This window comes from Perna viridis, chromosome 14, assembly GCF_037379345.1.
Source record: "Perna viridis isolate PV_CMFRI_1.1 ecotype Kerala chromosome 14, ASM3737934v1, whole genome shotgun sequence".
Classification (NCBI taxonomy): Eukaryota; Metazoa; Mollusca; class Bivalvia; order Mytilida; family Mytilidae; genus Perna; species Perna viridis.
The window spans coordinates 17,301,259-17,320,770 of record NC_142458.1 but is presented as its reverse complement, the minus strand read 5'-3'; the positions used below and the strand labels follow the sequence as shown (position 1 = coordinate 17,320,770).

The following is a 19,512-nucleotide window of genomic DNA, read 5'->3' as shown; positions in this document are numbered from 1 at the left end:
AATTACAAAAATAAAAATATGTAGCCTTTTTTGGGGTGTATCACATTTTTAATATTTTTGCATGATTCTTACTAAGACTGCCACTTAAAAATATAAAAATTTAAAAAGTACCTGCAAAATTGATCTTAAACATAATATAATGCTATGAAATTTTTTTAAATTGCTAAAATTGATACCTATGAATGTGTTCACTTGACAGAATCTGCTAAAATTAGCAACTACGAAAATAAATATGTTTGCAGTAATTGAAGAATTGTGGCTGACCAGCTTTGAACAGGAAGTTTAAAAGATTCAAGGGAATAATATTGTCATAAAATTTATTTGGAAAGCTAACAACACAACAATAATTTATTTTCCATAATTTACATTAACTCATGATACAGAATAATCATGCAGGAACAATACAGTAAATAAACCAGTGATTGAGGTTACAGTTTTGAAACTGGGCCATTTTAAATGATCCTTAGAATTTCAATGACCATTTCTCAACATTCGTAGTTAAAATTCAGATTTCAATGGGACCCTTTCAGTTATAAGGTGATATAATATGGCAAGTGGCCCCTCTATTTCCAATCACTGCCTGAACTGATCCAAGCAACTATTTGATGGATCAATGACCAATTACAGACTAATCACTTCTTGTTCAATAACAAATAACTGGTGTACAATCTGATCATGGTTTTGTCATGTAATAAAATCTATGATTGTTCATGTTAATTTTAAATTTTCATGAGAACGAATCTTATATAATGCTTTTGTAAAATTACACTTGAAAAATTAAATTTACATTTTGTAAATATGAAAGAAAAGATATTAAATTTATGTCTAAATCTATATCATACATATACCGGTAGTAAATTTGTGTAAAATGGAAAAACAAAACAGACCATTCTGTAAAATATATCAACTGGTCAGTGGTCACATGGCCTAAAATGGTTAAACACATTGCAATTACAGTTGCATGGATCCGTTCAGGTACTGTACATACTTAACTTGTGATGTTTTCCATTATGGCTTCTTGTACTGAAATTATTGATTTCTGATTGTTTGCAGTTGAAATCCAACTTGACACTGCAATGAGTAGAATTCATATTGTTGTATAATTATGAATAGGACATTTTCTATTTTAATATTTGAACATGAAGTTGCATGCATTGTCAAGCAGCATACCCTACCCATACAGAAACTTGATACTATAGATTAAGGACTATTACTTACAAAAAATCAGCATGCTCCACCTATATGGAACCTTACACCAAATTCAAAACTATTCCATCAATGGGAAGCTGAAATTTTTGTGATGAAAATTTTCTCTAACATTCTACATAGTGAAAAGTCCCACAAAACAGAAGTTGATATCCAACAGTGCTCAAGAAAGGCTCACAACTTAAGCCCTATCTATATGAAGCTACTCATCAAATTTTAAATCAATCCATCCGTTGGGAGTTGAGATCCAGATGGATGGACAGACAGACCAGGTGATTCCAATATACCACCCATTCATTGAGTGTGGGTATAATAATATTTTGGAAAAAAAGGTAAAATTAGCAAGCAACAATATCTAAACGTACATCCTTTTCTGTTCACATAACCTCAGCTACAAATGTACACTATCAAACTTTTTTAGGTTTGTCCTTGAATATGATTACGGACAGCATTTAAGGAATCATACAACTGCATTTTTCGACATAGTCCTCATTATAGCTTGTTCAACTCTTGCATTGTCTTCAAAGTGTTCTACAAAGTCTCGTTTAGCCTGCAAGAAAAATAATTTAGTTTATTATACTGTGCAAATAGAATACTTCAGGTGCATCTTATTCTAATGATATTCAGTGGTCAGTTAATTAATGACTGAGCTTATGCATGTAATACACCCATTCATCCTCCTTTTTATGTTCAAAGTTCCATAACTCTGGAATGAAAAGTATGGCATTAATGGAACACTTAAGTGATACCCCAGGGATAGAAAAAATGTTCAAAATGACCCAAATCGAAAACTACATTATGGATTTTGCTGAAAATTAAAATTAATCTGTATTTTATGGTATTTAACAATTGTGCAAAGAATAAAAAAAGAAATTCATTGATCTGTTCTCAAGTTATAATCAGGGCACAGACAGAAGGATGAACATGTATTTTTTTGGAGGGTATCACATAATACCTCGCCACTTCATGTGGTGGGATATAAAAATTATAAAATAATGAAAAAAGAAAGCTTTATTAATCTACCATAAATATCGAGGATAAAGATACCAATAAATTGTGAAAATCCCTTACTGTACTGTAAATTGGGATATTTTGGTTGTAGTTTTATTCAGGTTTATTTGGTGCCTTTCTCAAATGTGCCACAATTAAACACACCATTATATAACGTACATGTATGTATCCCACATTATAAATATTAATGTCAATATATGTGTATTATTTGCATAAAAATGTCATAGATTAATAAATCCCAAGGAGATTAATGTACTTAACAATTCATAATAAATGTCAGTTTAAATGATTTTATTCAACAACAGATGTAAATTGAAAACAGAAGTGACAAAGGTTTACAATCTAGTATTTCATTTAGGCTAATTAGTGTTTTCCACAGGAATTTGTGAAGGCATGGTTAAGTATTTTGGGGGCACTCAACTGTCACAGAAGGGTTTCATTTGGGGCACCCCACCTTGACACTAGGGCAATTTATTTACTGAAATCTGCAATAAACATCCTTTACCCTAGTATGGTATTGTAAAAGTATCATAAATAGGTGTCAACACAACAGGAGTACATGTTAACATGCAAATTAGTTGAAAATAATGAAATTAATCTTGTAACTTGAAAGTTGTGTATGGCCAACTAGAGGCACATTGTAAAATTCATGATGAGGGCAGCATGGTGCTAGAAGATGGAGGCATGGTGCAGCGCCATGCTAAACTGGTCTAGGGAAACCTCTACTAATTATCTTTATTGGCTGATACAAATTTTTTTATGTAAATCAGTTTCTGTGCTAAGCAGACAACATATATCTGATACCATGAAAGTACTTTAATAATTTGTGAATACCAATTTTTGTGGATTAGGGAAGAAACACACGTTTGTGGATTCTTGAATTCGTGGTTTTGAGGTTTTCAGTATACACATCAATTGAAATTTCCTTTTCAATGGGAACCAAATTTTACGGCTTGGCCTTCCCACAAAGACCACAAAAATTGGTACCCCAAGAACAATGTACTTTCACAGTATGTTAACCTTTGTCATGCTGCGCATTTCTGAACGAAAGTCTAGGTTTCGATATTTTGCAAACTTATGCAAATTAGTTGCACAATAGTACTGATGCTGATTGTTATATATAAATTAAAGATGGGTGATCACGGGGTGGGGTGCATTGGGTGATTAGGTGGTGGGAGGGTCGGTGGGCCAACACGTGAAAATGGGTCTGTCACTCAAAAATGGTCATTTTTGTCCACTTCTGGTCATTATTTGCTACCATGTGAGGTTCAACAGGAACAAATCAGGAACCAAAACACATTCATCCTTCAGCCAGAAGACCGTGAAGGCTACTGCAGCCAAATAAAGTGTGTTACAGTCACAAGTGGTGGGGTCAGGAGCCCCTGAAGGGTCATTCGTGTAACAAAATGAGGATTTGTTTCCAATTTTCGGCCTCTGTTTGACCTTAAATTGGTAGTAGTCAATGCAAGGGGTTGAAATCACAATGGTTGTGACTGAAATCATTCTTATTTAGTTTCCAGGCATAATAGAGTACTACATATTAATTCTGCTCTGGCGAGGGTTCAAGAAATGAACCCTACCCTCCAAAAAATCATATTTTTTTCAACAGCGTAAACTTGTGACTCCTTCTTTTAGCTTTAAAGTCATTATTTATTAACAAACTCTATACCAGATAGCCTCATTTTAAATCACAGTCACGCTGCTTCCAGATGGACACAAACTGCACAATTGAACTCAGATTTACACTGCCAGAACCGATAAAGCAGAACATGGTCCAATCCCGAACAGGTCTGGGTGTAGCACAACAAGGGTTAAAATAGCAATTAAATTGACCCTTTGGTAGTGTTAGATAATTAAGGATAATTTCGTCACATAGTGTATAAAACAAAAAAAAATAAAATACCTCCTACACTGAATGCACCAAAATTAAACATGTATGTATTGACTGAAAACTGTCAATATATCACAATTTATGGTACGTGTTTGTAAGTCTTTAAATAACAAGCAGACAAGCAAGCAGTTTACCATATTATGACCATCAAATTATTCACCGAACCCTTTACACAACTTGCAGATTTATGAGTATCATTGTTATGAAACAAAACAATTTTTTAGATTTTCAGAATATATGTGTTTTACCGTTTTACACAGTGCCATACTTTTTTATTTAACATACATCTTACTTTAGTGAAATAATTCCTGAATGATACTCTATCCTATGATAGTACACTGTATATTACCTTGTAGAGTTTGTCTTTATCAATCATTTGCTTCCTTCGTTTAACTGCCTGAAATATTCCATTTAATCTCTTATGTAGTATTACAACTATCATAGAATCTTTGTCTTTAATACTATAGAACAGAAAAAATTTTCTAGGTTTTTCTTTTCACATTTTTTGCAAGATATATATCTTGTCAAATTTTACTATTATAACAATTATATCTGATTTATTCATTTCAAATCCCTCCTATACAGAAACTGGTAATCCTAAAAATAATTCCTAAATATATAAAAAAAAAACAAAACAAAACAAAAAACAAAAAAAAACATAACTATAAAATTGGAAAAACATTTTGTTGAAATCAGAGAGAGCATTCACTTGTGCATTAAATATGTAAACTCCTAAGTTGGATTATCTCCCCTTGCAAGCATCTCCTACCTGACCCCATTTCATGCATATACAATACCCAGATAAACATTTTACATGTTTCAATTAAGTTGTTATTGGAGAATTTGTGCTTACATGGTACATGAACAGACATTATTATTCAGGGTTTGACCTCTGTATTAATTTCAAATAATTATATTGTATTATTATACAACCTTTGAATACACGGAATAACAGTGGTATATCAAAATCCTCCATATAAACAAATATAAATATAAATCAATTCAATTTTAATTAGACCTATCATTTGTTCTACTCAGTCAGTACATACAGTGACTGAATGGAACGATTAATATGTCTAATTTAAATTAGATTGAAATATAAATGTATTGTCTACTTACTGTGAATATTATGAAGACACCGAAGAGAACATGGAATGCAATAAAGATAAAAAATAGACAGCCAATAGAATAGACATCATACTGGTAAACGTCATGGTCTATATAGAAGTTGGATAGGTATCGTATTATGGCATGCTGAGAAGATGTTAGTCCAAGGAAAACCAAGGCTGATATTACGTACAGATCCTAAAAATAGTAATAAAGGTGATACATGTATCAAGGAATACCAACGCTGATATTACAAACAGATCCTAAAAACAGTAATACAGGTTACCATATACAGCTTGATTTGTGAATGCATCTTATCAGAGGGCTAAGGTTGATTGATTATTGGGGTTTAGCGCCCGAGCAGCAATATTTCAGCTATATTCAGACGATAGATTGATTGATTGATTGTTTGTTGGGGTTTAACGCCTGAGCAGCAATATTTCAGCTATATTCAGGCGATAGATTGATTGATTGATTGATTGTTGGGGTTTAACGCCCGAGCAGCAATACTTCAGCAATATTCAGGCGATAGACAGATTGATTGATTGATTGTTTGTTGGGGTATAGCGCCCGAGCAGCAATATTTCAGCTACATTCAGGCGAGAGGGCTAAGGAATTAGCTGCATATTGTGTATATTGTAAACTCATTTTTTTTTCACAGACACTTATTCATGATCTAGGATGCAGATTTGTAGTTCAGCGGCTTTTTAATTGTCTTAACTCTCTCTCTGTATTTTGGCAACTTGTGTTTCATGTTTTTTTTTCTTGTTCACAAAATTAGTGAAAATAAATCATAAGAACTTTGGAGTTGTCACAGGAAAACTTTTTGGATGGACATACAAGCAGATAGATGGAGGGACAAGGGTAAAATAATATTAATTTACAGAATTGTAAACCAAATATCATTATTCATATGATCTATGCTAAAACAGAAAAAAATGCAAAATAAATTCTCTAACAGTCTGATAAGTATAAATGTATAATTTGAATCAAGTTGACCAAATGGTTCCTCTGTTTTTTTTTTTGTTTTTTTTTCAAGGACTACCTCAACTTTCAAACCCTTATTTACTCACCAGGTAAGTCAGATATGATATAGTTGGTAGACTCTGCTTGACAATCAGTTTAAATGTAACAGATGTGAGGAGCAGTGTTATAGTTACTGCTAATCTATCAGCTGATGAAGGTTCTATGGAAAAAGTGGCAAACGTCAAAACTGTAATAAGTGCCTGAAAAAATAATAATGTACTAAATTTTTTTTTCGTTAATAGCTTGTGGAATAAATCTTTAGAAGCAAAGCAACTCAAATAACTATATTAACTTTGGTTTAATATCCTATGGCAGATATTTCATACATTTCAGGACAAAAAAAAACAAAGCAGCAGCATGTATGTAGGCATGTCATACAAATTGGACACATTATTCTAACTCCCAGCCAACCAGTCTTACCATTACATCCTTAAACACTGCATGCTTTGCGGAAAAGCAGTGTGTGACTTGGCCAATAAAACTCAAAATCTGCACTCAAGGGGAGCAAGCTACACTGAGACTACCAAGGTGGTAATATTTATTGGAATTTTGGATATCTGAATATGAATTTATGATTATCAAAAACATATCAAGAATAGTTTGGAAACAAGAATGCTACATGTAGCCATATGTCCCCCACCGCTGTAGAAAGAGTTGAATTACAAATGTTTGACACTTGTATAAATAGCAGATTCAAAACATATGTGCTTTCATAAGTTCATGTGGCGATTCAAGCAGGCATTCCAAAACAACAATGATGACAACAAAATGATTTGACTTATCCAAGAACAACTGGGTCCCATCCATATAAAAGCAACTTGGAAGCAAGAGATGATATACTTACCTTCAGCTACTATGTGAAAGATATAATCTTCTACTGGCACCTCTTCATACAACAAAACAAAAATCCGCAAAAAAAAGAGCGTGAAAAATGAACAAAGTCCCATAACTCCCATAAAAACTGACGAATCAAAATAGCAGTTCAGTATGATCAACTACATATGGTGACAAACAATCCTACAAAATTTTGTCAAATTCCGTTCAGTGGTTTCTAAAGAGTTGCGTCCACAAGGTGTTCCTATTGCGAATAATGTGAAAAATGAACTAAGTCCCATAACTCCCATAAAAACTGTCAAATCAAAATAGTGGTTAAGTATGGTGAACTACATATGGTGGCAAACAATCCTACAAAATTTGGTCAAATTTCGTTCAGCTGTTTCTAAGGAGTTGCGTCCACAAGCTTCAGACACACAGACGGACACCAGCATTTCTATGTCCACGCTCCACATTGCGGCGAGGGACAAAAAGAAAACCATCAAATGTTTGAAAGAAGAATATACTTGTGATTTCCAATTTTAACTTTCATTACACTAAAGTGATACTTGAATCAGAATATAGATGTTTTAAAAACCAAAGCAGCACTGACAAATTTAAGCAAATTTTCAATTTTAACCGATGATAAGAAGTAAACATATGGTAAAAAAAGAAACAAAATCGTAAAATTTAGATTTGAAAAAGCAGAAATCCATTTTAAAGCAGAGAAAAGGCTTGTCTGTAAATTTCAATACATTTTTTTTTCAGTAAGAAAACACCATGTTTAACTTACAACAATGAACAAAATATTCCATATATAGTAACCCATTTTCCTCTTGACTCTACACTGAGCATGAAAAATAGGATGTGTCGATTCACTAGCATACTCCATTGTTGTTTTGGCCTGATAGGTCTCCACATGTGCATAAATATCCCACTCCCCAGCATCCTACAAGTAAAATCATGTTTTTTATTTAGAATAATTATTCCATATGAAAACAGTTGTAAGAAATTTCTGAGTAATAAATACAGTTGTTAGCAGTGTTTTAATTTCATATCATCCTAACCCTAGGTAAAACTATTTTGGTGATGGAAATTTATTCATGGAAGTAGAAAACTATAACTTCTGAAAGAATTTGTTACAGTCATTAAGCAGACATTGGTTGTGGGAAAGTTAGATTTCATTTTGAGTTTCCCAAGGAAACCTAAAATTTTCTCTTCCTATAACACTGCTGACTATGCTTTTTAGGTAATTCAAAATAATAAGTGCATCATTTTCTTTATCTTGTTCTATTGTAATTGTTTTGTAAGAGTTGTGTCCCTTACCCTAGGTCTACCTCCTTAAGGAGTTTTGAATAATTCTATTCAAATCCATGGAAGATCACCCACCAATCAGACGATCATGTTTCTTCTCTTTCACTTGATCTACCGAAATGTAGCCATTCTATACAGTGTTCGAGTACTACTAATACAATGTCAGAGTTAATATTATGTACAGGAAACAAGCATGTTTTTGCTAAGGCCTACATACCTGAAATGACTTGGTATTCACAGAACTTAAGGCACACTGGTCATCTACTAATTCTACTTCATCATCTGATCTTTCCGATGTCAGGGAGATAGTCAGATCCTGTAAATAATTAACTTTCAAATAGGACGGAAAATGTTAAAATTTGGTCAGAAAATTCCAAGACCAAAAAATTTTTATAGCTTTTAAGATTACATCTAGATCATATGATTCCCTACTAGTATTAAAGTTCACCAATGACGTTATCTTCCGTGCCACACTCTTTCCTCCAACACTTTATTTTATATGAATTCACAGAAACAGTTATCCTTTATAATTTTTCTTTATTTATTTTATGCATCAGTATGTAGTGTCTTTGTAGACTGAAGACATTAGAAACCCTGAATTAATATAAACAAATAAATTAATTTGAGATAGATACTGTAATCTGATTGGTTAAAATAATTTTGTTATATCTCAATGGATAAAAAAATACTTACACGCCTTATTCAGAGCTACTTTTCTCATGTTTAAGGGTAAAAATATGTTTTAAAATTAATTTACAAGAATTGGTTATGATCAAAATTTTGTCTTTTGAAAAATAACATAAATTTTTTACGTGCATATTGTTTATTGCATGAAGTGCAATAAACAAAATATGCACATGGAAAATTTATGTTATTTTTCAACAGACAAAATTTTCATCATAGCTAATTCTTAAACAAATGTCTTTTTTACCAGATGTAAATCCCATTATCATAATACCTTATTAAGGAATTCAGGGCATTTATACTAATATCCCAGGTAATGCCACATACAAACCTACTACTTTTGACAAAGATGAAATTCTAAAAAACTGTAAGTCCTTCATGCCTTCAATATCGAAACAAAATGTGAGAATTTACAGTACTTGTATATTGGATTCCCAAACTTCATAAGAATCCATACAAAGAAAGGTATATAGTTGGATCTTCATCTTGCTTCACAAAGGAGATGTCAGTTCACCTTACAAAGATATTGTCCACAGTGATGGATGGACAGCAAGCTACCTTCGTAGTGGTATTAATCATATGTGGATATTTAAAAATTTTAAAGATTTACTTCAACACTAAAATCCCGCAGCTTGTCGGAAATTAGTTCTCTCCAAACTTTTGACTTCTCAAGTCTTTACACTACATTGCTACATGATAAATTGAATCTCCTTTGAGAGGACATATTTGTAAATCTTTTGCAATATTGAAAAATTATGTTGTTCTTGGTTACAAATCCTCATATTTTTCTAAAACTTGGCAGAAGGGCAAAGTATGCTACATAGAAAAGTAGGTTTGTAATATGCTTGATTTCCTCATTGATAACGTATGTCACCTTTGAAGGAGCTATTTTTCAACAAGTCAGAATTCCAATGGGCACTAGCTGTGCTCTTCTTCAAGTCGATTTGTTTTCATATTCACTAGAGGATGGTACGAAAATCACGGTCGATTGAGCAAAGTGTGGACACAGTACTAATTTAACGGATCCACACAATATGAGTAATTGTTGTAAAGGATCTACAATCATCTACCATACATCAATGTTTTACAGTTTTGCTGAAATTGCTTTGGTGGATTAACTCGAGTTGACCAATAACCTTTCAGGAGAACTTGGTTTTCTTTTTTTGTGTGCATAGCACACAAAATATGTCCTTTTCTAGCACGTGTAAGTGAATTTTTTTTTTTAAATCACATTGAAAAACCATCTATTTTGCCAGATTTCTTTTGGACTTAACTAGATTATGGATCGTATTAGTGATCACTTATACTTATGCACAAGGCAAAGTGAGAGCTATTCCAGCTTTCTTGCTACACAAAATAAAAACCTTGTATGCACCAGGCCAAGGAATTAATCTCTTTCCAAACTGTATCACAGACAGGTTGAAATTTTTACCAATACATTTCATCTTTGCTCCTCCATTTGTGCATTTTTTTTTTTAAAGTTTTTATTATTCTTGTCTAATACTGAAAATATTAGCCCTATATGGTGGACAGAGCAATTTTAGTCTGCAGATAACCAGACTTCCAGAAACTAATTCAAGAAGAATTTATTCTTTGTGAATCCTTGGTTATTTTTTAGTGTGGTTACTAAGAAACAGCCAAGCAGTTTCTAATAGAATGTTAGAGGTGTTAATCATACCTGAACATCTATTGGGAAGTGCTGTAATTCTAAACTTTCCTTGAAGAAACCTTTAAATCTCCACAACATGATAACTAAGGGAAATTTGTAACCTGGTGCACTATTGACTATTTTGTAAACCTCTTTATCCATGGAAAAGTTTCCATCCAGGTTCATTACCAATAGCTGTGGGGTCCACATTGTTTCAGGGTCAAATGCCTACAAATAAAGCCAGTAGGGATTCTAATACATGTTTTTATTTCTATGGACAGAACATTTTTTCTTGAAATATTTTCTTTGAAGTTACAACTGAAGCTATGGGTAAATAGCTTCTGTTACTCTCTCTTGTGTTGTCTTATGAAAGACAAATACTAAAATAGACAACACCTACTGAAAACAAATCAGATGGAGCTTGACAGCACAGAAAATGTAATCATTTAAGGAAAGGAAAATTCAGACAGAAACCATGATCCTACAGGTAGGTGATAATTTAACTGTATAGCATTCTTGTAGATTAAGACCTAAAATACCTTAATATGTTTTTTGTCAACCAGTAATGGTTCTTGCCATTTTGCCCTGACCAGAATTTCAGCTTCAAATAGTTGAGCTACAGTGTCTATATCATTTATCTTCATGAAAGTCAGCTTGATCTCCACAAAACTCTGAAAAAATGTACTTTGTAAAATAATAAGAGCTACTGGCCTAAGTTCATGTAAGAGGAGCATTAATAGTTGTCTTACTCCGGCAAAGAAAATTTTTTAAGTAAACGTGTTTCCCCTAACATGCTAAAAAAATTATGTACCATGGGTGGTTTGAACTTAATTTTTCCCAAAGTTTTTGACTGGTTTGTTTTGAAGACACATTCAGACTTAAATACTGCTTGTAAAATAATGGCTACAAATTTTAGGGTAAGCACACAAAATTACAGTCAGAAGAGTTAGCCAAAACATAATTAATTTTTTTAAGCCTCACAGTACTATGATTATATGTACTCAACTTTAAACGCGCAACTAAGATAACTAAGCAAATGAAGAAGACTCTGAAGTACAGCAGCTAGGATGAAGATACTATTTCTGTTACTATACTTCCAAAATTTTGGTGCCAGAGTGTCTAGTGTAACAAGTGATTATAATCAGTTCAAACCATACCATTTAAGGAGGTAAAACTAGGGTAAGGAAAACAACCCTTACAATTCATTCGAACGATTGTATTCAACATTTTACATCAATCTTATGTAAGCATAAAAAAAACTTGAACTGATTTCATTCTGTTTCAAGTGAAAGTTTGAAAGGCTTTGGTGAAATTGAATATAATACAAACATATTAATGATTTCAAGCGTTATTTCCCTTACCTTCGGTCAACCTCCTTAATTTTCCAAGACCCATATGCAAAAGCTAGAACTATAAGGAGATAGACAAGAGCTTGCTCACTGACATAGACACGTAAGTTTGGTGGATAACATTAGATACTCAGAATTAATAAATAATGACCTTATTTAGAATCTGCTGTTACAATCTAATTATCTTTTTGAAATCAAAATGAAGATCTATAAATATTTTGCAAAAAAAATAACTTAAGAAAAGATAAAATTTATCTCATTAATATAAAATTAAAGTTTGTTTTTTCTGCAAACACATGTCTCCCCCGTCCCGCAAACTGGAGGCTGCAGAGAAGTTGTGCTAATTAGTTCAATAGTTCTAGAGAATTTGAACTGAGAAGGTAATTATGAGGATTTTTGAAAAAGATCATACCGGTAACTCCAACAAAAATTAGGGAATCTAAATTTCCAAGAAATATGCACAAAAGCATATAATGTTAATGCTACATACCAAGTTTCATAAAAATCTGGTTCAGTAGTTTCAGAGTAGTTGCACTGACAAGGTAATATATGAGGATTTTTGGCAAATTTCTAAGTTCAAAGGGGCATAACTCCTACAAAAATTAGGGTGTCAAAATTTCCTGATAATATGCACAACTACATATGATGTTCTTGCTACATACAAAGTCTCATAAAATTCGGCTCAGTAGTTTCAGAGGAATTGTGCTGACAAACTTGCTGACAATCACACAGACAAACTGAAAAGCCAAAAACAATATGTCATCCCACCAAAGACATCCTCCCAAGTCAGGGTTTTGAGTCCATCCTCACTCCCTCAAACCCCTGATATCACTCATTCATATTTAGCGGGTATCGTTCAGCCAATTCCGATTGGTTGCTTCTCTGTGTGTGAAGCACCAATGAAAATTGATTTGACATAAAATGTCTCAGGAAAGGTAAACAATGATACTGGTAACAGATAGTGGAAAGATGTCACAAATGATTCAATATGACCAAAAAATGATAACTGTAGTTTCTGTTTAGAGTCTTTAGCGAAAAAAATGACGTTATGTGTATGTAGCCATTTTGTAAGTTATATCGAAGAGTTTCTATTACGAGTGATTTGATTGGATTTTGGATCTGGGTTAAATTTAGGTAACTTATTAGATGGCTCTGGATGATACCCGCTAAATATGAATGAGTGATGTCAGGGGTTTGAGGGAGCAACGGTGGACTCGAAACCCTGACTTGGGAGGATGCACCAAAGTGGCAGGGAGACATAAATATCATTGATTTAAAAGTCCATTATTATAAATAAGTTATCTTTTAATGGAATGTTTGATAGATTTGTATAGCCTTCTTTTTTAAGGTGTATTGTATATTACAGAATTTGCACAATTCTTACAAAGACTACTTAATTTCTTAATATTTATTTTAATTTTTCAAATATTTTTTATAAATGATTTTATCAATTTCGTTTATTAAATAATTTTATCAATTTAGATTTTGTATCAATATTTTAATTTTTTTGTTATTTTAAAAATACAATTGATTTTATGTCTCAATATCATTGTGTTCTTAACATGACTGACACACATGTATACATATTGTAATTAATTAACATAAAATGGAAATTGCTAAAATTTTGGAGAATTTTATCATCTTTTGATCAGTACTAAGAAGTAACAACAAAGACTTTTCAAAACCAATAATTAATTACTGAATAAACACACTACAAATTCCCACCTGGCTATCACAAAACATCTAACCTGCATGATAAATATCAAATGTTGGCTAAGTTGGAGGGCACCCTATCTTTTTAGCATGGTTAGGTTTGTGTACTATTAAAAAAGTTACCCTGATACTCTTTAAAACTTGTGATCACAGGGGTTATCTTTCCTTGGGCACATAAGAACAATTTTCCCTGCTATTGTGAACAGGCCATTTTATATGATCATCATTTACACTCTCTGTAAACATTTTTCTTCTAATTTTACATTTTCAGCTGGAATGTGATAAATAGTGCATGGCCCACCAAATCGATTCTTATCACTGAAAAAGCTAATTATTTTTTTTATTCATTCTACCATAAAAACAAAAAATAAAAAAACACTCAAAAACCTATACCAAGCATCTAATTAGTCTATAGTTAACTAATGAAAGTTCTTTATGTAAAGAAAAAAAAATGAAGAGTAAACCTTCTGTTGTCTTTTTGTTTTAAATGATCCAATTGCTGTTCCATCATTTGATGATTTCTTCTCAGGAGTAAAAATATTATGCTCTGTCATCTGTTTCAGCAAGTTTACTGTTGATTCTATAGTCTGTGTATTAGCATCTAAAGAAGCACAAAGCTGCCTGAAAGTTTTTGCTAAAGAAAAGTCAATCTTATCTTCAGATGAGTCTTTATTTGAACTTTTGCCCTGACCTTTTTTCTTTTGTGTCCCATCTCTGTCCCTCTGCTGATCAGGCTCATTTTTTTGAAGGACTGTGTTGTTTAGAAATCTATTCTAAAAGAAAAAAATAAGTCAGTTAAAACAAGAAACATGACTTCAGTTAAAGGTGGTTATTCAAGCGAATCCTTATTGTCAACCTTTCTTTGTAGTTTTTTTCCAGTCTGTGTACTTTTAAGTAGTAGTCTTTGTAAGAATCATGGAAATTCTGTAAAATGTGATGGTCACCCCAAAAAGGCTACACATTTCTATTTTTGTTAATAAGATGCTTTATAGGTTAATATGACAAAATGTATAATTATTTATTCTGATCTGTCTGCTCTGAGGAGACAATCCACATTGAAAATCCAACAGTTTCTATTGTATTTAAAAAATAGTGTCATTTACATAGTTACCTCCCTTATTTATGAATTCCACAGTACATTCTATATAATTTTTATCTCCTAAGAACCAAGCTAATTATGAAAAGCCACATGTTAACTTCTGTTTACCATAACATTTCAAACAAAATATCAAAAATAAAAATATGTAGGCTTTCCAACCATGATGAATCCCATTTTGCATGATTCTTAGCTGGAATGATACTTAAACTCAAAATTGTTGGTTATATTGTATCAATTTTATTTTTATGATGGCAGTTTTATTTTACCTAAAAATAAATTTATCTGATAAGTCTTCCACAAATCCAGTTGTCATTGGTGATGTCTTTAAATATCTAATCTTATATGCAGTGCTTTCATTAAGAGCCGGTGCCTGGTACTTTTACCTGGCTACGGTAGCGTCTGGTACCAGCAGAATAAAATAAAAGCAAAAAAAGCATGAGAAAAATCTAGTAAATAGATATCTAAGATCGTTCCGGGTTACGGGTATGTCTCCAAAATCACAATCTTTAATCTTTATTATTGTTTATATCCATTGGTGTCTTCGTCGAGCTCCGCATCGGATTATTATCGCTAAAGTGCTTTAACCTACAACATTTTAACGTAGTGTCTATTTATAGAAAACATGTGGTGACTTAACAATGTCAAAGCAATCACCGAATATTTTGTTCTGAACAAAAACCTAAACACAGGTGAAGATTCTATGAAAACGTGTCAAAAAATCTGTTCGTATTAGGAATTGCCCCATACCCGTCATTTTCCCCAATATTTGTTGTGATTTGTGCAGACGAGTGCAGGAATTTTTAGTGTTGACAACAAGTCAACACGTGAAACAAACTTTTAAAGAATATAATTTAAGGGACAACCATTCCATTCAGCGGGGAGGGGGTTTTGGTAAGAACATTCTGGCAACCCTAAGTTTGAAAAGAACATGTCTGGCCTTTGCTGACAAGAATATAAAAAAAATATTGGATCCGAGATTCAACACTGCTATAAATAATAATAGAAAATAAATACATTGTAATGTTTAAAAAAATTCTGTCTGTCAAAAAGTCAACCAGACTAAAACTACCAGCATTGTTCTGTTTCAGAAGCAAAGAACTTCTTATCAGACAATGATTTTTAGACCAACATTTCACAATAAGACACATGTATGGCAAAATGGACAAAAATGAGTATTTTCTAATACATGTATTCAAAAAAGATTTTTCAATATTACAAATTCATTTCCTAATATTACAAATTAGATTTCTTATATCAAAAACACTTTTTTAATATTAAAAAAATCATTTTTAAATATTAAAAATTCAACTGAATTTCTAATATTAAAAAAATGATTTTGTAATATTAAAAATTCATTTTCTAATATTACAAAATATTGATTTTTGTCCACTTTGGCATGCCATACAAATACAATTGCTCTACATGTCACAGTAATAATTAGGCAATAAAAATAAACAACAACAAAGTTCTATTATGAAAATATTCAGCACTAGAAACCACCACGTTACGGAATTTCATTTAATAAATGTTTAGTTTTGTTCCTATGCTTATATTTCCATGTGTTAGTGTTCAAATTTTGTAACAAGTAAATAAAAGCCTAAGAACAACATATGACATTTATCAAAATAAAAAAGTAAACAGTCAACAAAGTTTATCAGCATTAGTCTAGAAATGGATCTAGTGGGAATCATGGGGAGCTCCTGGATTTCAGGGTTTCGAGACTAAATCAGTTATGATTTATCATATATCATATATCTTGATTTCAATTCATATATTTTAAACATAACTGAAGCAAACATTGCAGACTTAATCCCATATTTTCAAGTCAAATTTAAATCGCAAATGGCTAACATCCAGGAGCTTTCTGGGCGTCTAGATTATCATGAACTATTTATTTATTTGTTTAAACTGGAAATTTCCAGTGAATTCTAATAAATCTAAAGATAAAAAACAAAGCACAGAAACTCCATTTTATCATTGTTTTACCACAGACTGGCCATTTATGTCACATTGTTTTACCCCAACCAATAACAAGTGGTTAAAATGACGTAAATGACCCACCCATGGTAAAACAATACAAATGTAATAAAATGGAGTTTCTGTTGTTAATTTCGATTCTATTATGACTAGTTTCTTCATATTTTTTAATAGACTCAGCTTATGTGTTGCACAAATGTTGGTTATTTGTTTATCACTTTTTTACCATGGCTATGGTCTAAAGAGCTTTGAAGCATGTCATATTAGAATTATAGTTTTTAACTCAAGTTGGAAGGACATTTTTAAACATATCTAAATATGATAACCTAAGCATAATTGAAACAGTAAAACGGTATTGCTACTTTGGAATAGTACTGATGTATAATGGAATGTTTAATTCAGGGATAAACACTTTAATGGAAAAAGCTTGAAAAACCATCTTAAAAATAAAGAAAACTATCCTTTTAAGCAATCCATACAAATTAGTGTAAACACTTTTTCCTTGCTTAAATTATCACTAATTCGTTTATATTGTAGTGAAGTTTGGGGAGTTTTTTGTCACTTACAGTGACAATAAGATAGTGATAACAAGACCCATTTGAAAGTTTTGAAATGCATTTAAGATATTTGGGGACTAAACTATAAGGCATGTAATGATGCATGCTGTGCAGATCTTGGTCAACTTCCACTTAAAACTCTGATTCACTCTTCAGTGACCCTATATAAATAGCCTTGGGTATTCATACATTTTTGATAAAAAATTAAGTAAAAAATTTAATACAAAGAATAATAGATCAAAATTTACCAAGCCAAAACAAAAAAATATGTCAATCCTCGACACTAGAATTTTTAGAAAACCATCATAATGTAGACAATATAGAAAACATAACATGATGTGCTGCTATTGCAACAACCATTCTGAGAGTATTGCAAAACAATACATACATGTAGTCTCCTACTGACTGTTTATATTACTGACTTAAGTACTACCTTGAATCATCAAGTATAAATAACAAACCGAGGAAATTACCTTAATTTTGAAACTTTGGAAAAAAATCCGCAAGGCGGAAATGAAATGTAAACTAGATCTGTAACTCATCAAGGTGGACAAACATACCCAAAAATCAGCTCAATATCTGCAATTGTTTAGAGAAAAAGTTCTGAATACTTAAATTACAGTAAATTCAAGGGCCATAACTTGGACAAAAATCAACAAAGCAGTATAAAATCTATACTTGATCTGTAACTCATCAGGATAGAATCACATACCAAAAATCAGGCTAATATCTGCAAACATTTAGGAAAAAAGTGCAGAAAACTTAAATTTGGGTAAATTCAAGGGCCATAACTTGAGCAAAAATCAATGAAGCGGAACAAAATCTGTACTTGGTATGTAACTCATTAAGACAGACTCACATTCCAAAAATCAGCCCAATATCTGCAAGCATTTAAAAAAAAAGTGTGGAAAACTTAAATTTTGGTTAAAAGTTCAAGAACCATAACACGGACAAAAATCAGCATAGTGGAATGAAACGTAAACTTGATCTGTAACTCATCAAGGTAGACTCACATACCAAAAATCAGCTCAATATCTGCAAGCATTTAGAAAAAGAAATTCAGAAAACTTCATTTTTTTCCAGACTGACAGACAGAAGGAAGGAAGGACGGACAGACGGATGGACGGATAAAGTGCAAATCTAATGTCCCTTTCAGCAAAAGCCGGTTGGGGACTAAAAATTGGGGCAAGTTCCAGTTTTCTAATGACAGAAAATGGACAGCATAGAAATATACCCATTTCAGAACATTGATGTGCAGTATGCACTATACAACTCTGAGCAAATTGAAAATTAAGAACATTTCTTGCTTCGTTGTACTCAGTATGAACAAGAAAGACAAATTCTAATGAATACAATAACTAAACTAATCCCTGGCTTTATGAAATTTAGTCCTTTTTTAAATCTTTTTATCCATAGAATTTTTAAGTAAATTTTCAGTAATTAGACTATATGAGCATGAAATTTTCAGAATAATTTTTATATGAAAATAGAGGTTAACATATAAATATTATTTCAAGTTAAATTTTATAAATAAAAGAGTTATAAATTCCCATACGAAATATGAATTGTTTGATCTTAAACTAAGTTAAAGAAACATTTCACAGAACCAAAATTGGATATAAATTTACAAAGTTACTGATTTAAAGATTGGGATTCTAATCATGAAATTGTCAACTGTTTATTTAGTTGTTTGATTGCAAACCAATTTGACACTTAATGATGTGCAAATAAGTGAATATGACATCACTAATAAGATCGGTGAAATCTCCTATAGTATAGTATAGCCTATAGCCAGTATAGGATGAAATTTATATATCAATATTTCGGTGACTGTAAATGCTTCACACTATAGATGGCTTAGTTATTTGTATTTTACCATAGTTAGGACAGATTTTAACACCCGCGTCTGTGTTTATATTCCAACGTTTCTCTGGATTTTCGTTTGTAATAAACATCACCCTTAAAATTTCATTTCGTGCAGACGACGGAAATTGACCAAGGGAGATAACTTATTAAACTTATAATTTGGTAAAAATACATTCTTTGGTTTATTTTTCATTATGATATGCAGAATTTTTCAAAACATTGTAATCTAGTTGATTATTTTGACGTTATAG

At 31.9% G+C, this 19,512-nt stretch overlaps 1 protein-coding gene across 1 annotated transcript; it reads right to left on the bottom strand.

Moving 5' to 3' along the window:
• Positions 1-300: 300 nt before the first annotated feature.
• LOC148598438 (acetylcholine receptor subunit alpha-like) lies at positions 301-19,392 on the bottom strand. Its single transcript, XM_088561439.1, has 10 exons — positions 19,272-19,392; positions 14,227-14,535; positions 11,240-11,371; positions 10,731-10,928; positions 8,586-8,684; positions 7,848-8,003; positions 6,289-6,441; positions 5,228-5,413; positions 4,458-4,505; positions 301-1,756 (listed from the first exon to the last, which is right to left on the bottom strand). Exons 1-10 carry the CDS (start codon positions 19,272-19,274, stop codon positions 1,667-1,669), a joined length of 1,374 nt encoding a protein of 457 aa, XP_088417565.1. The 5' UTR covers positions 19,275-19,392; the 3' UTR covers positions 301-1,666.
• Between the last annotated feature and the right edge of the window lie 120 nt (positions 19,393-19,512).

Bases quoted from the DNA above. Each gene is read 5' to 3' on its own strand.
- LOC148598438 (XM_088561439.1), bottom strand. The intron at 10,929-11,239 runs GTATTTTAGGTC...CTTTATTTGTAG, and splicing joins TTGACAAAAAACATATTAAG to GCATTTGACCCTGAAACAAT. The intron at 8,004-8,585 runs GTATGTAGGCCT...TTTTACTTGTAG, and splicing joins TGAATACCAAGTCATTTCAG to GATGCTGGGGAGTGGGATAT.